The following is a 20,159-nucleotide window of genomic DNA, read 5'->3' on the forward strand; positions in this document are numbered from 1 at the left end:
TTTCAGAGGTACAAGGAACCATTTCTCCAATGTGTATTCTGTGTGGTGTAGGAGAAGAATCTCCCATGCATTTCATTCAACAATGCACAACTGTCTGAGGTATCTTAGGTGAGATTATCCAAAGCTACCCAGATCTAAATCACACCAATTTCGAAGAATGGTTTAATCACTTCCACAAAATAGATGAAGACAATAACCTGGAAGCAACTCTAAGCCAACTGGAGACTTTGGTAACTGCTCTCTGGCTAGTTTGGAAATGCAGATGTGACATAGTTTTCAGAAATACAACGATGAACATTCCTCTTTTAGTCAGGAATATTCGAAGTTACATCCAATCTCAAACCAGCATGTTGAAAGCTTTCCCTCTTCTTCAACAGCCAAACACCAATCACTGGAACAGGCCCCCTCAAGGAGTTCTTAAGATCAACTATGATGTTTCTTTTATCAAGACCACTTTAACCTCAGCTCTAGCTTTTGTTGTTCATGACTTCAAAGGAAAGCAAATTGCAGGAGGGTCCTTCCTCACCAAAGCCAGGTCCGTAGATGAGGGTGAAGGGAAAGCAGCCGTTCTTGGAATTCATTGAGCTATTGATGGGCCTAAAAGGTTACCCTAAATAGGTCTCCACCCGCAAGTATACGGGCGTCAAGTAATAACCCGGTAAGACCGGGATCGATCCTCAAGGATAGAGAGGTAATTCGGATATCAAGAGAGTCTAGCCACCGGTCTAGGTGTCACTCACTATCTCAGACTAAAATGAAAAGATGATAATTGGGGTTTTGATTGGTTTATAATACATAAACAAATAAAACGATCTAATCTAAAGGTGAGAGGTGAGAGTGATTCGGGAAAAATGGTCGAGCAAGAATCGAATGAGGAGGATACTTCGATCCACAAAGTCGATAGTGACTAGTACTAATGATCTATAAGCATAAAAAGTTAGTTAACTTCACCCATTTACTTGGATGGGTCAACGAACTCTTGGTTTAACTCAGATTCCAGTCCATGAACGGTCTAAAAATCCGGAAGATTTTATCATTAAAAGCAATAAAACTCTTGTCACATCAAAACATGTATCTCGAGTATCCGACTACAAAAGCAAGCTAGACATGGCAATACAAATAATAAACGGGAAGAAAACAAAGAAAGACACGAGTTAAGGTGAGAATCTCCCTATTCCGATGAGACGCGAGACTAAGATCGACGGAAAATATATGTGTTTAAGTGTTGTCGATCTCCCTGTAACAGAATGCAGGAGTCCCTTTAACAATGTATAATAGGTGTCCTCTCAGCAGAACCAGAGTTCCCCTTAGCAACAGAGCTTCTTCTTCCTCATAAACAAAGATCCACCATAAAGCAAGCTTGAAGCTTTCTCTCTCTAAAATTTAAGCACGCACAAGGAAATCACAACCAAATATAACCCAAGGATTCTAGCAAGATAATAAGAAGAATCAATCACAAAAATTGCTCCAAAATCCGGCACAAAGAAAGCTTCAAACTCCGGCCAAACAAAGGTGAAGATTCCGGCCAAATCTGCTATTCCCGAGCTCTCCTTCCTTCCACCTACTGTTCCGGGCTGCTACTATGGGTCGTCCCGTGAAGAACCAGGGCTGCTGTTCCCGTGATTGAGTTCGTCCCGAGCAGCTGTTGTCCCGAGCTGCTGCTAATGGCGTCGATCTGAGCAGCTCCTATGGGTTTGATGAAGAACCCGAGCTGGTTCTTGTTGAAGACCGATTTGAATCTGCTGTGAAGGTTAATCCCGTGCTTTGCTGCCTCTATTCGTGTTCTAACCGTGTCGTCCCTTCTCTGCCGGCCAAAGCTTTGGCCGGTTTAACTTTCTGGCCAAGCTTTGGCCGGAATCTTTCACCCTCCCTTTCTCTCTTTCTCTAACTCTCCAAACCCTAATACTTTGATGGAGATGATGACCTGATTTTTTTTGCTTTTTATTTTCCCTCTTTTCTTTTCTAAAGGCAGCCCAAGGACTAAAACTCTCTAAAATCTCAAGTCACTTGGTTGGGTGCCTACAAGTTTCTTCATTTGTCTCTTTTCTTTCAATTCTTGGGCCTTTGGGCTTTGGATTTTGGGCTACATTAAGTAACCAAGGGGTGCTTGCATAATTGTTTCTACTTCTTCTAATTTTCAGAAAAGACAAAAATGTCCTTCGGCTTCTTTCCTCCGTAACTTTTCCGTCCCAACTCCGATTCGACTTCCGTCTTCGCCGTTGGGTTCACCATAGACTCTGCTTCCCATCTAACCTCTGATTTTATCAAAATGACCAAAATACCCCTGGCGCTCTTTCCTATCGATTTCTTCCACACGAGATGAAAAAGTGATAAATGCTCTGTTTTATTCCAAATCAAACGTCAAACTCCAAATAAGCTACCTACCAGGGAAAACATATAAATAATTAAAATTAAAACCCGAAACGAACTAACTCATCAAAGTTAAAGTATCCAAATGTGGCATTTTAACGCCACATCAGCTATCAACAATGGAGTCAGGAAGGTCATTTTGGAGGGAGACTCCATAAATATTAACAACTTTTTGAATGGAGTTCCAAATAACATGCACTGGACAGCAAAGCATGTTCTTAGACAAGTAAAAGAAGCTAGAAGTTATTTTGATTGTATATCTTTTGTGTATGTTAATAGGAAGCTAAACTCTAAAGCTAACTCACTTGCTATTAACACTAGGAATGGGGTTTCTTCTACCTCTACTTCTATTCCTATTTGCTACTCTTCTCATCATAACTCTTATGTAACTATTTTGAATCATCAATAGAAGTTATGTTGTTTGAAAAAAAGAGAGGAGAAGAATCTGCCTCGGAATAAAATACGCCTCTAATTACGTACTACATTTTATTAAATTTCGCACGTGCTACTATTAAACGGAATTTGGGGTGGAAAAATCACTATTGAATAAAAGGGAACGCGGCTAACCAGATTTGACCAAATCCATGGGCCATGAGAGTGAGGGCAGCCCAAGAATAAAAGAGAATAGACTAAATCCATACAATGTGATAAGCATGATAACTGTCGAATTACTACTGGTCTAAAACCCGACGAGACTATAAATGGCTTAAAACTCACAGAAACTACTTTATTTATACCTAGGTTTGATATTCTTAGATTTGCAATTTCATGGGATCAAACGTGGAACCTCAGCTTGTGAAGTAGATGCACTGACCAACTGGGCTATCAGTTGTTGGCAACGGTGTAATTGTTTTGAAGTGTTGATCTGACGGGATGTTTTTAACAAAAAAAGAAAAAAAAAAGGGAATTTGACAGGTTGTTGTTTGGAGCCATTGGTAGCTACCCATTTGGTCTGCTTCTCTAGTACGTATTTTGGCAACGAACATGCGTGGCATGAGTGTTTGTGGGGCTGAAGCAAGTGTGAGTGTTCTAAGGCAGCTGCCAAATTCCATATAGGTCTGAAAGAAAAGTGGGGAGTACCAAAAGAAACAAGGAATGAATATCTATGCAAGCCCCAAGGCATGCCAAACACCAAGTTATACATGTTGGATAGTAACCAAGGTATTCATTTCACCAAATTACAAGTTTTCAACGTACATATATGAAAAAAGAGAATACCAATAATTGGAAAAATAGTAACCCTCACGACAGGTTCTTAATAATTGGAAAAAGCAGATTCTGCAAATTCACAACGAACCTATATGGAGCTTCGTGTAAGTGTTTTCCTGCTCAGGCAAAAAACCTAACCCTGATGACAGGTTGCTATACAGGATGAAATTATTTCAATGTTGTGGAAGTGGGAAGCCATAAAGATTTACGGTAATAGAACCTTGTTCCAGCCGAAAGTGTGAGAAAAAGAAATGCTTTCTTGTAATTAGAGACAACTATATTATGATCAACAACAAATAGAACAAGTTCGAGTTGCAATAAATATTTAAGCACTTTTCGACAAGTTCATAAAAATGAAATTGATAATAAATTAGCTTAAGAAAAGGAAGAGGAAAACTAACCCCCTCCTCCTCCCCTAGTGCTAGTGCTATAAAACATTATAGATTATTCTCTTACAATAAATATTCACCCAAGTTTCATACATACTAGTTTTCTAATCAAGCTTTATTACTACCACAAACTTCAGTTAGAGTGCTTATATAAGGAAAACACCGCATATCATTTTTAGGACATAAATGTCATAAAACGACGGTTCGGATATTGTATTCTTGCCAATGACCTTAGTAACTACCCCGACCACCCTCACCGAAGGTTTCAACGGTTAAAACAAACCTCTCACCATCGAGGAAGATGGGAATAATAGTGTGGTTCTAGTCCGCTTTTATCACATACTTTCTCTTTATTTTCCATTGCTTGTTTTCATAATCATGGAGTACCCATATTGTTACTTCATGTTCTGGCGTAACTAGTACAAGATTAACTTCATCTTCTACAACTCCAACCCAAGTACGGCGCCACCATGGAATATGTAACACAGTTCCTATTTCAGATATACTCTTTGGCATTTCAATCATCCTAGTCTCTTCTTTAACCACATCAAATGCCATAATATGTCCCTCTTTAGTTAACCAATGTATACTTCCTTTAAACGCTAAACCCTAAGCCCATAGATTGACAACCCTCTTCATTTATCTATCCCTATCCCTTCTTTGAAAACAAGTAGGTCTAGCCGAACTTCAAATAACAATAAGAGAATATATGGGTAAAATTTCAGCGGACTCCTTAGTTATAGAGACCCCCGGTGTCCCTTCTTCTAAACCAAGTCAGTCTCGCTGGTACTTTCGGAACAATAAGAAAAGATTGAGGTATAAAATTTCAAAAGGAATTTGTGTGGGTCAAAATTTGCGGAGCTACAATCTCTGTTTTTTTCGCTTGAAACTCTTTCCTTCACCAGAAAGTGTGATTAAAGAGTGCCAAAGTAGAAGGAAGACAGAGAGAAGAGAGGAGAGAATGGTTGTAGTCTGAAGTGGTGGGTGGAGGAAGAGACCAAAATTTGAAGTAAATAAATATTAAAGGTCGCTGCAGACATCAGTTTGTCACGATTTGTATCCGTTCCAGGCCAATAAATCAGGACATTTCTGTCATATATACTCCTCTGGCATGGTAAGTGAAAACTGCTGATTGAGAGTTACAGAACAGGTCAGTTTATTTTTCACCGAAAACAACAAACCCATATGGATGTTTTTCCTGCTCGACAAAAAACCTAACCCCGATGAGGCAATGACAGGTTGCTATACAGGATGAAATTATTTCAATGTTGTGGAAATGGGAAGCCATAAAGATTTACGGTAATAGAACCTTGTTCCAGCCGAAAGTGTGAGAAAAAGAAATGCTTTCTTGTAATTAGAGACAACTATATTATGATCAACAACAAATAGAACAAGTTCGAGTTGTAATAAATATTTAAGCACTTTTCGACAAGTTCATAAAAATGAAATTGATAATAAATTAGCTTAAGAAAAGGAAGAGGAAAACTAACCCCCTCCTCCTCCCCTAGTGCAATAAAACATTAGATTATATGTTCTCTTACAATAAATATCTACCCAAGTTTCATAGTACTAGTTTTCTAATCAAGCTTAGTTACTACCACAAACTTCAGTTAGAGTGCTTATATAAGGAAAACACCGCATACCATTTCTACGACATAAAGGTCCTAAAACGCCGGTTCGGATATTGTATTCTTGCCAATGATCTTTGGAGCCACTACCCCACCAACCACCCTCGCCAAAGGTTTGGACGGCTAAAACAAACCTCTCACCATCGAAGAAGATGGGAATAATAGTGCAGTTATTGTCTGCTTTTATAACATCTGTTCTCTTTATTTTCCATTGCTTGTTTTCGTAATCATGGAGTACCCATACTTTTATTTCATGTTCGTGCGTAATTAGTACAAGATTAACTTCATCTTCTACAACTCCAAGCCAAGTACGCCACCACCAATGAATATTTAATACAGTTCCTATGTCAGATACACTCTTTGGCATTTCAATCATCCTAGTCTCTTCTTTAACCACATCGAATGCCATAATATGTCCCTCTTTAGTTAACCAATGTATACTTCCTCTAAAGCAGACAGGAGTACGTCCCGTGCATAGTGACTCACTATTCAAGCCATTACTGTAGCTTACCATGGTACTCTTAGCAGCATCTCTCCAACGGGCGATCTCCGGGGAGAAAATCTTGAATTGAAAAGCCGTCTCTGCTTCCACCATGCAAACAACATTGTAGTGGTTGTAGTAATATGAAGAGGACGCTTGCCCAAAGGCTAACACAAATCTCCGATGGTATCGACGAGGGATTTTCTTGGGAGAGGGAATAAACTGTTTTTTCTTGGTTGAAGGGTTGAAAACGAACATTGATTGGTTTGTAAGTCTAAGCAAAAGAAGGCCGTGACAACTGTGCGTAGTGAATACATAATTCTTCTCAAGCTCTATAGGTAAGTGGAGAGAAATAATGGTTTCACTTAAGATAGAGGGTGAAGAGGGATCAAAAGATAGTCGGACGGCATTCCCTACATAGAGTGAAATTTCGGGAAAAAAACTAAGAGCATATTGATTGGTTTGAAGTCGAGTGTGTTTATTTACAAAAGAAGGATTAGAGATCAAGGAATACCATCTTTTGTTGATAACTTTTAACTGAGCTAGGGTCTTTGCAGGCAGTCTTGTTAAGATTTCGCCAAGGAGATCGTCGTCAAGGTTGTCCAAGACCACCATAGTTGTCATCATACAATAACCTGCACAAACACAAAGATGTGAGAATAGTCCTACATGGGAGAAGGGCGATATAGCAACCAAGAATATAATGTCTATATCCTCTCCCCTCATTGCCAATTGGTTTTGAATTCAATGATTACAAACTTAACAACAGGGAACCTCTTAAGATACCATCTCTTTCTCAATCTCCAAGTATATATATATATATATATATATATATATATATATATATATATATAATTGGGCATAACTTATCATTATATATCTAACACTATCTGTTTTGTGGTTCTCACATCAATTTATCAATATACACAAACAATATAAAGTTTCTAAAACAACAACTAAGTAGATCTATCTACAAACAGAAAAAAAAATTAAGTTTTTAAGATGTCTACAACAACCAAGTAAATCGATGAATCAATTTATACAAACATAGAAAGATGAAGTTTTTAACCCTGACCAACTAAAAATTCGCTTTCCTGAATGAATTGATTAGCCCAATTCATCTTTCCCCATAAGAGATGACGATTAAAAGCTATATATACAGGGAGAGATAATTACCTAGTTTGCTTCTGACAATCCTCCTGGTTGGGGAAGTAGCCTTGCGTTTCGAAGTCATTCTGCCGGCGAACACTGATGCTGAGTGATGCTGATCTCCGAGACGATGATGTTGATACCAAGATGACGGCCACATACAGGGAACCCAAAGAGATAAACAAAGTGGCCACCGGACTCTCTATTTATCATTTTTTTTTTGTTAAGGAATTTATTTTTATTTTTTTATGAGAATTAATTTTTTTTTTTTTTTGTTGAAAGCTCCATTTATCAATTAGGGACGCCCATATTTTGTTGAGTCCATGGGTATATAGACCAAAATTAATTTGATAATAGGTCTATAGACCATTCTTCTTAGATTATGGATTTTTGGTCCTTTTACAAGAAGGGTATAAAGTATGGCTAATTTATTGGGTAATACCAAATGTATCCCAAATCAAAAAACCCCGGGTTTTTTGAATTTACGAGGGTTTTAGGAAACTTTCCCAAAACCGTGGGCGTGATTTGTGGGGGATCTTTATTCAGCCGAAACAGATTGGATACCAATCTTCATAAAGACACTTTCTCTCTCTAAACCTACTTCATTTGGGATTTCAATCGGTTTAATGTACCTTGATTTTAGGATAAATTTAGGAAAAACGGTTAGATTCTCACGAAAATTTCTCTCTCTTCTATAATCTGTTTAGAAACAAAATCTAAACTTTCCCAAATCAATTTTCTCTCTCTTCTTTACAGATTTAATATGGAGATTTATTAGCCAAAAATATGGAGATTTATTAGAAAAAAAAGATATAAACAAATCATAATTTCTCTCTCCTCTAAACAGATTTGGAAATCAAATTTTCTCTTTCCTATTATCTGAATCAATCTAGGATCAATTTAGCGTGATTTGGGGGTTAATATACAAAACATATATATCACTTTCTCTCACTTAACTCTCAGTTTTGGAAATAGTATATTTTTCTGGAAACATTAAAGCAGCATTTGTTTTCGTTTTTACTCATACATAAATACAAATCGAATACAAATTATGAAACAAATACGTAAATTATGTATTATTTATGACGAATAAACCATCATTAGTCAAGTATACAACGTAATTTTTTGTATACCCTTCTTGTAAAAGGACCAAAAATCCATAATCTAAGAAGAATGGTCTATAGACCTATTATCAAATTAATTTTGGTCTATATACCCATGGACTCAATATTTAATTTTTGAGTCTATAGACATACTTTCTTGTTCAGTAAATTACACATACTTTAATTTTGGTCTATATACCCATGGACTCAATATTTAATTTTTGAGTCTATAGACCTATTATCAAATGTATTTGGGTCTTGTTCAGTAAATTACACATACTTTCTATTACATAATACATAATTTCTTTTACATTACACATCGTTTACATTCTGTTACCAAAAAATCGTTTACACTATATTGTCGAAGAGCATATGTAGTCTTGAGCAGGACAAACAACATTTACACTATATTGTCGAAGAGCATATCCAAATGATTTTGCACCACCAGGAAACAAATGACCAACTTCAGTAGCAAATTCCATAAGTAACAACAAAACTGCAAAAAGAAAACATATACATTTGTTAACAAAACAAACAATTTACTAGAAACGACATGTATAATGGAATAAATTATGCATACTGTTTGTTAAACTTCATAATGTGTTAGAAGACAAACATAACGTTAGTTCGAATCACAAGGTCACTGTTATGTGAAAAAATATGTATAATGTGCAATAAATTACATATAATTTTTGGAACATTTATTGTACTATAAACGGCAACTGTTTTGTGAAAAAAGTACGCGTAAAGTACATGTACTTTATATCCAGAGAAAATAATGAATCTGAATATACCGCAAATCTGAATCCGTCAGTGAAGATGAATCTGATCTAAAAAAAACTTCAGTAATGATTAAACGAAAATCTTAAGATACATACCACGAAAATTGAAAGATATAGAACATACCTAGATTCAATAAAACATTAAATATGATATAAAGATCAAAGATTTCATTATTGATATTAAAATTTTAGAGAGAGAGAGAAGTTTAGACTTCCATTTCAGATCTATCAAAGATGGAAATATATATTATGAGAAAGATCTACAATTGAATCGTTTTTTCAGAAATAATACATAACAATTTGATACAGTTTAAAAAATTAATTATTAGATCTTAAAAATGAATCTAAATACAAAACAGTAATATCAAATACATGAAAACAAAACGAAATCTTACAAATGAATGTTCTCATTATGATTTTAGCAAAAATAATTACCTTCAAGAATTGATCTTCGATAAGTTTAATGGAGATGAATGTAGAGTTCTGATGTTAATAGTGGTTAAACAACTAGGTTAATGTTCTTGAAAATGAGATATACTATATTACGGTTACATATTAGATTTGTTAATATTTCTTTCTTTATAATTCTGATTGGAGAGAGAAAGATGGAGACAATTAAGGAAATGATATATACATGATTATTTTGGCAAAAACGGTTACAAAATATATGGAAAGGTTATAATAGGTATTAATAAGGATTAAATATTATAGAGATTTGATATTTCTCTCGAGATGAATACAAATGGACTAGATCTCTTTTATGATGATTAATTTGGTTTTTAAATCCTTTTTAGGATTATAGAGGATTAAATCTCCTATTAGGACCCTATTTTTGGTCTATAGACTCAAAAATTATTTTGAAGAAGGGTTTTTTTAGGAGAGAGAAACACCCGAAATAAGGGCGATTTTCTCATCTCCTTTTCTTCCTTTGCAAGTCACCCAAATCATGCACTATCTTCACCTCAAATCTCTAACTCTTAGTAGTATTTCTCGAATCTGGATAAACAAGCTTGAATTCTTTCAAAAATCTTGATTCAAGCTGTGAAGATTTGAAGTTTTTTTGGGAGAGAACAACCGGGAGCAGTCACGACTTGTTTCATCCCTTTTCCACTCTTCAATTTTCATATACTCAGTTATCCCTGAATCATCCCCAAATCACATAAAAAGTTTGTAACAACTTCTCACCCACCCTCAAATCACATACAAAGATCAAACAACCCCTCAATCCATCCCAACATAACTCTTCCAGTTAGGACATGATTTCAATAATTCCAAAAACCACAAATAGCTCGAACACATATCATCTCCCAAATAAATTTCAAACCAGAACAACTAATAGCCCAGGAAAGTGAAGGCTAGGGTTTATTCTTAGATCAGCTAGCCCTCAAATATGAATCTCCATCTAATCCGTACCACTTCGACCATTAGCTGAGGAGAAGAAATAAATCGGCGAATCGATCTTTCGAAACAGATCTGCACTTCAAAACATCAGGGAGTTCCTCATCTCTTACCTCTTTTCTCTTGTCATTTAACATCATGCATGTTTATCTTTATGATTTTCTGTACCAAACCGGTAACTAGATTGATAGCTTCATCTTTTTTATATTTCTAGTCTTTATTCTAGGCCTTATTCTCATCCTTATTATAGTGTCTGGAATGGTATTTTGCATTTTTTGGTTGAATTTTGTGTTCTTTAGAGCTGTCCGTAACAGTACTTCCACAAACATGTCTATTTTTCTGCATCTCTTGGCTTTTAGATGTACTTCTTTAGAGATCAATCTTAGCGCTAAACCTCGGTTGGCGGTTTTCAACCCCCTCCGGTTAACCGATGATCATACTTTAGGTTCAAATTTCTCTTCTATTTTACCTAAAAATTACTTTAACCTCAGTCAATCTTCCACCATCTTACAGTCCATCACCAAGAAAGGTTATATAGTAGGGGATCAATTCATGTTAATTTGGATCCATCGCTTAACCTTATGGCTCATGATCTCATATCGCTTATCTTATAAAAGATTCAACATTAGTATTAATTTACCTTTCGACCCAGGTAGACACTTCGATTCAAATAGTTATGTCCATCTAAGTACCCCACCTTTTGTTTCTTACGCTTCAGCTCAATCTCTGTCGAATTCTTTCGTGTTTGATGTTCGAATAGATTTAACTATTTATCCGCGGTCCTTAACATGCTCACTTCCACCCATCTTCGCAACTCATTTGCGATCTTTTGTCGGATTAGCAGAGTATTTATACTCGGGCTATTACGGCGATCCCAATTTCCAGGTATCTGATCAGATTCTACTTTGTGGAACTCGAAAAGATATGGTCTCTGCATATGGAGAATACTGGCGGGATAACTCGGAACCATCTTTTGGTTCCACCTTACAGACACCCTGGTTTCGTTCTGGAACTTCGGGTGTTTGTTTAATCCATCTTCAATGTTACAGGAAAGCAGGTACTAGTTTCATCTTTCAATCTATCGGAAGAAATATCAAGACCAACTTTTTCATCATCCTCTTTAAGAGCTGTCAGGCGTATACGCTACAGAATGAAGGAAGTTACACTACTATGAACTATTTTAAGCAACTCCTCAATTCTGTATTTTGTTGTATTACTTTGTTTACTGTTATGTTTTCTTTTTGAATTTGGATATTGTAATAGACTCTTAAGTTAATGAATTTGCTTTCAACAAAAAAAAAAATTAGGGACGCCCATATCCCTTCTTCCAAACGGACTCTCTATTTATCTATCAAGTAGAAGGTACTACTGGGGTTCGACAAAAAAAAAAAGAAAAAGGGAAGTTACTAAATTATTATAGGTAAATATATGACACGTTTAAAATAATGTTTGATCAAAAAAAATATTTAAAATAATAAACAAGTTTAAAATAACATTTGATAATTGTTATTCATGTCATTTTTTTCATTCCCAGAATAATCTTGCCCACTAAAACTCACTCTCTCTAAAAAATACGTAAATTTTTTGGGTTTCTTCTTCCACTTAGGATTTCATCTTCTTCTGCGAATTTTTTGTTCGGTTATGGTGTCTCCTAGTGTTTTAAGCGGAATCTCAGTCATTTAATGTCTAACACTAGTATTCTCAAGATCTCATGCATAAGTATAATATGAACATATTTATGGGTATAACCCATGTTTATATGTCTTATCTTTCTAGTCATATCTTTCGATCAAGTCGACACTCTTTGGTGCAACCCGATGTAAGATCCGGACGAAGTTAGCCGCAAATCGCATCGTGATTCGACAATCGTAGTCGGTTCCTAGCTAAACACTACGGTCCCTAAATCATCCGGACTTGATGATCTTCTTCATCAATTGTCTTATCCGATAAATTGCTCGCATGCTCGAATGACATCTCCTTCATCTTCTTCTTCTTATGCCATTTTTTAACCCTAACAGATTTGAAGAAGAAACTCTGATTTTGTTGTTGTTATCAATTTGCAAACGGGTTTGCAAAATCTGAACCTGATGGGTTATGAAAATGTCCCATCTAAGTCGTTTAATTTAGCCAAGTTAGTCGGTTTCGAGTCTTTATTATAATAAAATGGTTGGTTTTCTTGATTACGTGTTTTTTGCAGAGTTAGGTGTGAAAAACGGTTACAAACGAGGAAAAGATGAATGAAGGGTATTTTGGTCATTTGGATTCAAGGACATTTTGGTAATTTGGCCAAGGTCGGTGAGTGGTTGAAAAGTAGAGGTCGAGACGAGTTCGTAGGAGAAAACGGAAGTCAAATCGGAGTCCGGATGAGTGAAATATGCAAAGTCAAAGATGGGTCAAGTTCTGTTAACCAGGTGGGATACAATCGGTGCAAATTCGGGCATGCGGGATTCTGCGGGACACGTGTCGAGGGACGGAGGCCGGTGCATCCAAATCCCATGTTTTTGCTAAGCAGCGAAATGGACCCTATAGGCCTGATCAGGTGGATCGCGCTGCAGCTTAACTCAGTGGTCCCAAGCCCACGTTTTAATCTCAGCCGCTTCTTTCCGTGTTTTTGAAATCCGACGGCTCCTGTGCATCAGCTCCTTTATCACTTATCCCATGCGCCAGAAACAGTTTAGATCCCGTGCTCCTGGACGCGTGGCTCTTTCTCGTCCCTCCATATCCGTGCGCTTCAAGATTTAACGGTTGCTGAATCGTCTCACCTTATTATCTTATAACCGGTTCCACCTTATCATCCGAATTAACACCCTAACGGCCAGATTCTCTCTCCCAGTTCATAGCCGACACATGGCACCTTACCCTAGCTGCTTGGAAGCTTCCATTTTCACCAAAATTCCAGAAATAACCCCCAATTTATCATTTTCTACCATTTTAACCCTACACAAACCCTAACTCTATTTAATAACACTTCTTCCTTCTTTTCTCTTTAGACTTGAAAACCCTCTCAATCCCCTCTTACCTATTTCTTTCTCCTACCTTCTTCTTCCCTCTCATTTAGTATTAGTAGTAGTAGCTAATCTTCTTCTTACTAGTTCTTCTTACTACTACTACTACTACTTCTTCTCTACCACTATTATTCTTCCATTAATAGTTTTCTCCTTCTTCCTTCCATATTCTTCTATCATCTTTATCCCCTTTCATCTCTTATTTCCAACTTCTTTCTACATCTAATTTCTTCTTTCTCTTTCTTTTTCTTATTTGGGTGACAATAAAATAGCTATTACTTGGATTTCTTGGAGTAAAATTCTTGAGTATAAATGGAGCAAATCTTGGATAAAATGGAGATACATGGTAATATGGAGTTTGAACATTCTTGGTGATTTCTTTCCATTAATTTCTTAGTATTTTCATTTATTTTACAATGTCAATGAATGTTACTCTAAATTTCATGTATAGTTAATTTAGCAATCTAAGGTTGTAGATGTACCCATAATAGATCTTTGTAATACTTGTTCTTGATTAATTAAATCCCTTGATGTGCTTTAATGTCTATGGATTGTTTGTCTATATGGATTAGATTTTCTTTCCATTATTCATGCCTCATAATTAGATATTTCATATTTCCGTTAAGTTGTTAGATGGAGTATGCTTTTTAGATGATGAATAGTAGTTAAGCAATCCGAATCTCTATAAGGAAGACAATTAGAATTGGTGATTATAAAATTATTTTATCTAGAACATCAGCCGGAATCCAAATAGTTCATTATATTGGATCCCGAGTAAATACAAAAGAGATTTAAGTAATTAAGTGCTTGTTTTATAAAGTAAAATTATGCGGTGGATTTTATAACCTTAGATATCTTCTTACCTCTCTCTTAGTTAGTTTATTTAGTTTTATTCGTTTTCTTATTTCTTACATATCAATCATCAAATCTATGAAGTGGGGTGTGTGTGTGTTTTAGTCTAGTTAGTTATTGACATTTTGATTATTGGGCTAAACTCGCCGTCAATATCCGAAGTGCCTACCTATCCCTAGGGACGATTCACGAATTTACTAACATATTATAACTTGACTCCCTATACTTGGGGAATAGACCTATTTTTAGGCCTATCAAGTATTTGGCGCCGCTGCCGGGGATAGGTTTAGTAGTTTGGATATCGTTTGCTTGTTTGTTCATTAGTTTAGTGTTAATTTCTTACTTAGACATTTTTGCTTTATTTATTTTTCTATTTTCTTAATTGTATTTTTTTTTAGGTACCATTTCAAGGAAATAGCCAGAAGAGACATAGGAGCGAAGGAAAGGAAGGAATCAAGAAGTAAAGCTAAAAGTCGATAGTATCGCATTCTGTCTCTTCTTTCTTACTTTTGTGCGGTTGTTTAGTTCAATAATTGTTTGTTCCCATTTTGTGATTATGTGTTACCATCTTTGAATACTGTTAGATCATGGCCCGTTCTTATAACGGTTGGCCATTCGATGTTGATGATGATGAGCTTATTTCGAGGATTCCCCGCACTAACCGACCTGATATGACCTTAGGTGAATAGCAAAGGATGTGTAGGGATGCTCCGATTAGTGAGGGGAATAGACCATTTGAGCCTGACCGATCTCGTATGACCCTAAGAGAATACCGATGGATGTGTAGAGACGATCAGATTAGTGATGGATATGATCCAACATCAAATATGTATGAGAGACTTTACATTTCACACTTTTCTGAGACAAATGATTTTAGAGGTAGGTATCATCCTAGCGTGTATGGTGGGAACTATCAACAAGAGTCTTCATCTCGTTACACTTGTGAGCCTTATCATGAAGAGACTCTTGAAGATAGTTCTCAATTAGAGTTTGTGAGTCGTCTGACTGAAATGATGTTACAACTTAAAGAGACACAAGATCGATTTCAACAAACGCAAACTCAAATGCAACAAGAGATACATCAGAAGCAGATTCAAATGCAACAAGAGTTACATCAGAGGTTTGAGTCTCTAAATCGTAATTTTGAGTCTCTAAATCATCAATTAGAGATGATTGCTCCACAGTTATTAGCCGACGAGGAAGGGGTTTTACCACCCCAAACTCAAGAGGGTACTAGGTCTGATGGCGAGGGTAATACGTCTAACCCTAGTACGAAGTTAAATGTCGACGAATCAACTGAGAGGGCCCAAGAGCTTGAACAAACTGATAACCTTGTTGTCTCGTTTCCTCACCATGTGTCGTCTCATCATGATAGGACTACATTAGACATTGAGATTCAGGGTGATGGATCTATGAACAAGTTTGGGGATGACACTATATTGAACTTTTCGATGTTCGACACTTGTAAGGAGTCAGTCTTAGATGCCAGACATGATGTTATAACTGACTGCGAGGCTCCAGATGCCTTTGAGGATATCGATGACGTAGTAGTTAGAGACATGTTGGATAGTTTGTCAGACTATTTACCTAAGGAAACCATGGACCTTGACTTGGTCCCCGAGCCTATTGCCTTACTCTTAGAGTCTAGTTCGACTTTCCACATGATCTCAAACTCGGTTGTTGATCCCTTTTGGGACATTTCAGACGTCTTCCCGAAGACGTCTATGGACATAGTGGATGTTTTATCCACTAAGCTTCCAGATGACTTTTTGCCTTCGACTGGCCTCTTAGTCTTTCACTTGTATGTCGATCCTTTTGACGACTTCTTAGTCGTCGCCCCTAGCATTTATGCTTACTTGGTGGATCGTGCATCCACTAAGTTTGGGAATGACTTATTTTCTTCAATCGTCTTACTTGCACTTTACAGTTTGTATATAGTTGTGAGACGATTACCATTTGTATATAGATTTCTTTGGGTTGACCCCCAAATCTTTCGTCTTTTGCTTTATGATCGTTAGGCCGATTGAGATGGGTCTTGATGTTTGTGGGTATCATCTCTGGAAACCCTCCACGAGACATAACTCGTGTTCTTGTGTGAAATCAAGAGAATCAAAGGCTAATTGCATAGGTCAATGCAATCGTGTATACCCGCGTTAATGGTAGATTTGTATGTGGTCATGTCTTTTATGTGATTCATTCTCATGATATTTGTTGATATTTTAGGAGCAATTCTTATATGTTTTACTTCTAAGGCGTGGTTTGTTCCAAGTTTGGGGATGGCGCGAGCTTGGCATCAACTTGGAACCTCTTTATACATGAGCCTTGGTAGTATCATCTTTTATCTCCTTCGGTTGTGGTAATATCTCTCAACTCTTTTCTTTAAATTAATGTGTCTCTTTATCTTTTGGTGAGTGTATGCTTTAAACATTGAGGACAATGTTAGTTTTAAGTTTGGGGATGCGGGATATAACCATAACCAATGCATGACCATGGGTTTCAAAGACAAAAGGGTTCAAATTAAGCCAAAATTTGAAAATTTTGAACATTTTGAGTAGATTTGCATGTGATTCTAGTGATAGTTTTAAGAATTTTGATGCATATGTGTCGAATTGATGAGTTTTGTGATTGTTAATGACCTTTGCATGAAAGTCGAGTCTTTTAGTGTTTGTGTTGTGCCATGTAAGTGACATCTTAGTAAAGAAGAAACTTTTTTAAGAGACCTAAAGTAGTCATTATTGGAGACTTAACCCATGTGAGAGCTCAAAGCCTAAATTGCCATTCGAGTGAACTCTTCCGCGCTAACTCCGAGTAGAATGAAGAGCTACTCAACCTCGTAACTTATAAAAGAGCTCATTTGATCTCGTGTGCTCAACTTCCTTAGCCACTAGGAGTGACATTAGGATAGCAAATTAACCTTGCCCTTGTAGTCCATGAAACCCAATGAGAATGTCAACTAGAGGAAAGCGGATACTCCATCACCATCCATCATCTTATATCCCGGGAATGAAGACATGAGATAAAAGAATGAAGAATGTCAAAAGCAAGTATGAAATGAAAAGTTGATTGCAAGAATAAAGTTGTGTGTGTAGTATTTTGTTTTGGTTGATTGTAGTTGTGTTATAAAAAGAAAAAAAAGAAAAAAAAAAGAAAAGAATGCAAAAACAAAAAAATGAATGAAAAAAAAGTGATGTGAAAAAAAAACAAGTGAAATAAAGTGACTTTTTATGTATGTTTGAGCATGTGTTAGCTCTTTTGTGTGAGTGTTGTGATTGTGTATATGTGTTGGTGTTTTTGTTCATGAATAAGTATTCGAAGCAAGAAACAAATATTGAGATACTTAAGAGGTTCTACCATAATGAAGAGGTCAAAATTCTCGAGAATCCACCATCATCATCCATCTCTAGTATCCGCTAAACTTTAGAAGACATTTTTAGAGGGTAGAATGGGTGAGAAGAGCGAGTGAGCTTCCCCACTCTATTTACTGGCTAATTCCTTTTCGAAGATCATTTGTTCCAAATGTTATCCTCACCCCTTTTTATGTGTTGAGTCCTAGTTAAGTGATCACACTCACACATACGAGTGAACCATTCTTGAGTGATTTCATTTTTGGAGTGTATGTCTGTGAGGCCGAAGTCAAGGCGAAATGTACTAACTTGGAAATCAAGGTTTTGTGACTTCGGAACATAGATGTGCTTATTATGGTATGACACTTGCATTTTAGGGTAAGATCATTAGTGAAGGGGCCTTTAGCTTTTACAAGAGCTTATTTACTTGATTAATTATGTGTTGACATGCTTAAACCCTTTACTATATCAATCATGCTTATCTACGATTTGGATTTTGGACCCTTATGTATTTGAAACCATGATGTTTGTGGGTCATCTATGGAAACCCTCACGAGACCACACTCGTCCACGAGGGCAACCTAGGGGTTTAACGGCTTGTTGCATACGCTAAATGCAACCGGGATGCCTCCGAAAGTGAGTTAGGTTTTTCTTTCATTTTGTTTTGCTCGAGAACTAGCAAATTAAGTTTGGGGATGTTTGATGGGTTATGAAAATGTCCCATCTAAGTCGTTTAATTTAGCCAAGTTAGTCGGTTTCGAGTCTTTATTATAATAAAATGGTTGGTTTTCTTGATTAGGTGTCTTTTGCAGAGTTAGGTGTGAAAAACGGTTAAAAACGAGGAAAAGATGAATGAAGGGTATTTTGGTCATTTGGGTCAAGGACATTCTGGTAATTTGGCCAAGGTCAGTGCGTGGTTGAAAAGTAGAGGTCGAGACGAGTTCGTAGGAGAAAACGGAAGTCAAATCGGAGTCCGGATGAGTGAAATATGCAAAGTCAAAGATGGGTCAAATTCTGTTAACCAGGTGGGATACAATCGGTGCAAATTCGGGACGTTTTTAGATTAACTTTATCCTTGTCAGTTGTTTTGGGCACTGATTTCCTACTGGATGTTAGTGACGTTGTTGTTGTTGCCCGTAACGATGTTAATTCATTAAGAAAACGTGGTGGTGTTGTTGCTCTTGGAGTGGTTGAACCTTATGTTGCCTGTGATTGTGAAGTATCATGTGCAGATAGAGTTGGAGTTGCAGACTCTCCTTCTTGTGAGGGATTCTCTACTACGATAGTTGTACTCTTTTTTGGGTTACTTCTAACAACACCTCCATGACAACTTCTGACATCATGACCAGTCTCATAGCATCTTGAGCACTTCCTAAGTTTGTTTGTTGACTGTTGATTATGTTCTCCGACAACCTTATATCTATTCACCTTTTGTAGACCTGGTTGCCTTAATGGAGGCGTACTAACTATATCAATGGTAGGCTGCATGTTCAAAATAGGAAAGAATAAGAAACAAGAAACCTTAACCTCTTTATAAGAGAAAAAAATCGAATGACACAATGTAATAAACATCAAAGTATAAGACATCCATTCATATAAACACAAAAGACATTGAACACAACAAATCAAATATTAAAAACCACACATTTAAAATTAAACCATTTCTTTACCCACTCAGTAGAATCACCAATTGGATGCACACTTCCTTGAGAGGAATCTTTATATGTCAGCACATTTATTAAGCGCGCTACACATTCTACATAAATAATAAACAAACATGAGATAAAAATAAGGATAAAGGCAAATATGCACATCATGTACAAATTATTTATGAACAAACTAATGCTAAATTTCAGACAAATTCTAACTGAATGGAACCCTAGATTACAGTCTCTATAACCATAATTTGAAACTCATCAACTAAAATGGAGCAGATTTAGTGGAATCATAGTTCTAACTGAATGGAACCCAATCCAAAATTACCCCTAGTTCGAAGGGATAGTTCAAATGGAGTACCAAGAGAGGGCGAAAATGCTTGGTAATTCGAAAGGATTGCTGTTACGGAGAGAGTACCTGGAGACCTTCGAATGGAACTCTAATTCGATCGAGTTACTGAAATTACCCAAGTTGATTCATCAAGTTGTCTTCGGGCAATTTCCCTTTCTTGATTTGGAGATTTTAGAGTTTGGAGTTGGCTGAGTTTGTTGAGTGAGTAAGGGAGAAGAAGGGTTGGTGTTATAAGCGCCTCAGTGTTCTATCGAAGGCGCCCCAACTTTTTGGTGTCAGAAACGAGGGTTATGTAGCAAATTCGCTACCGTGAAATCTAACATAACATTAGGATATATGTAGTCCACCACCTTTATAGTAATTTCTCTCTTACTATAAAAGCAAAACCAACGTTAGGGGGCTGGGAGTCCCAACCCCCAACCCCACCCTCTCAATTCGGGAG

At 36.7% G+C, this 20,159-nt stretch overlaps 1 protein-coding gene across 2 annotated transcripts; it reads right to left on the reverse strand.

Annotated features, from left to right (window-relative positions):
- Positions 1-5,402: 5,402 nt before the first annotated feature.
- On the reverse strand, positions 5,403-11,880 carry LOC147551126 (F-box protein At1g20360-like). 2 transcript variants are annotated; one of them, XM_086671680.1, is made up of 3 exons: positions 11,847-11,880; positions 7,254-7,428; positions 5,403-6,712 (listed from the first exon to the last, which is right to left on the reverse strand). In XM_086671680.1, the coding sequence occupies exons 2-3, from the start codon at positions 7,384-7,386 to the stop codon at positions 5,556-5,558; spliced, it is 1,290 nt and encodes a 429-aa protein (XP_086527806.1). In that variant the 5' UTR covers positions 7,387-7,428; positions 11,847-11,880; the 3' UTR covers positions 5,403-5,555. The 2 variants fall into 2 exon arrangements, 1 of the variants encoding a protein (XP_086527806.1); XR_015238556.1 differs by lacking the exon at positions 11,847-11,880 and having other exon boundaries at positions 6,365-6,490; positions 6,592-6,712; positions 7,254-7,392.
- Between the last annotated feature and the right edge of the window lie 8,279 nt (positions 11,881-20,159).

Source organism: Eschscholzia californica, unplaced genomic scaffold (genome assembly GCF_041429995.1).
Source record: "Eschscholzia californica isolate CP2 unplaced genomic scaffold, dmEscCali1.0.p SCAF_3, whole genome shotgun sequence".
Classification (NCBI taxonomy): domain Eukaryota; kingdom Viridiplantae; phylum Streptophyta; class Magnoliopsida; order Ranunculales; family Papaveraceae; genus Eschscholzia; species Eschscholzia californica.

Excerpts from the sequence above, each read along its gene's own strand:
- LOC147551126 (XM_086671680.1), bottom strand. The coding sequence starts at position 7,386 with ATGTGGCCGTCATCTTGGTATCAACATCATCGTCTCGGAGATCAGCAT. Across the intron at positions 6,713-7,253 it reads GATTGTCAGAAGCAAACTAG|GTTATTGTATGATGACAACT; the intron begins GTAATTATCTCT and ends GTGTTTGTGCAG.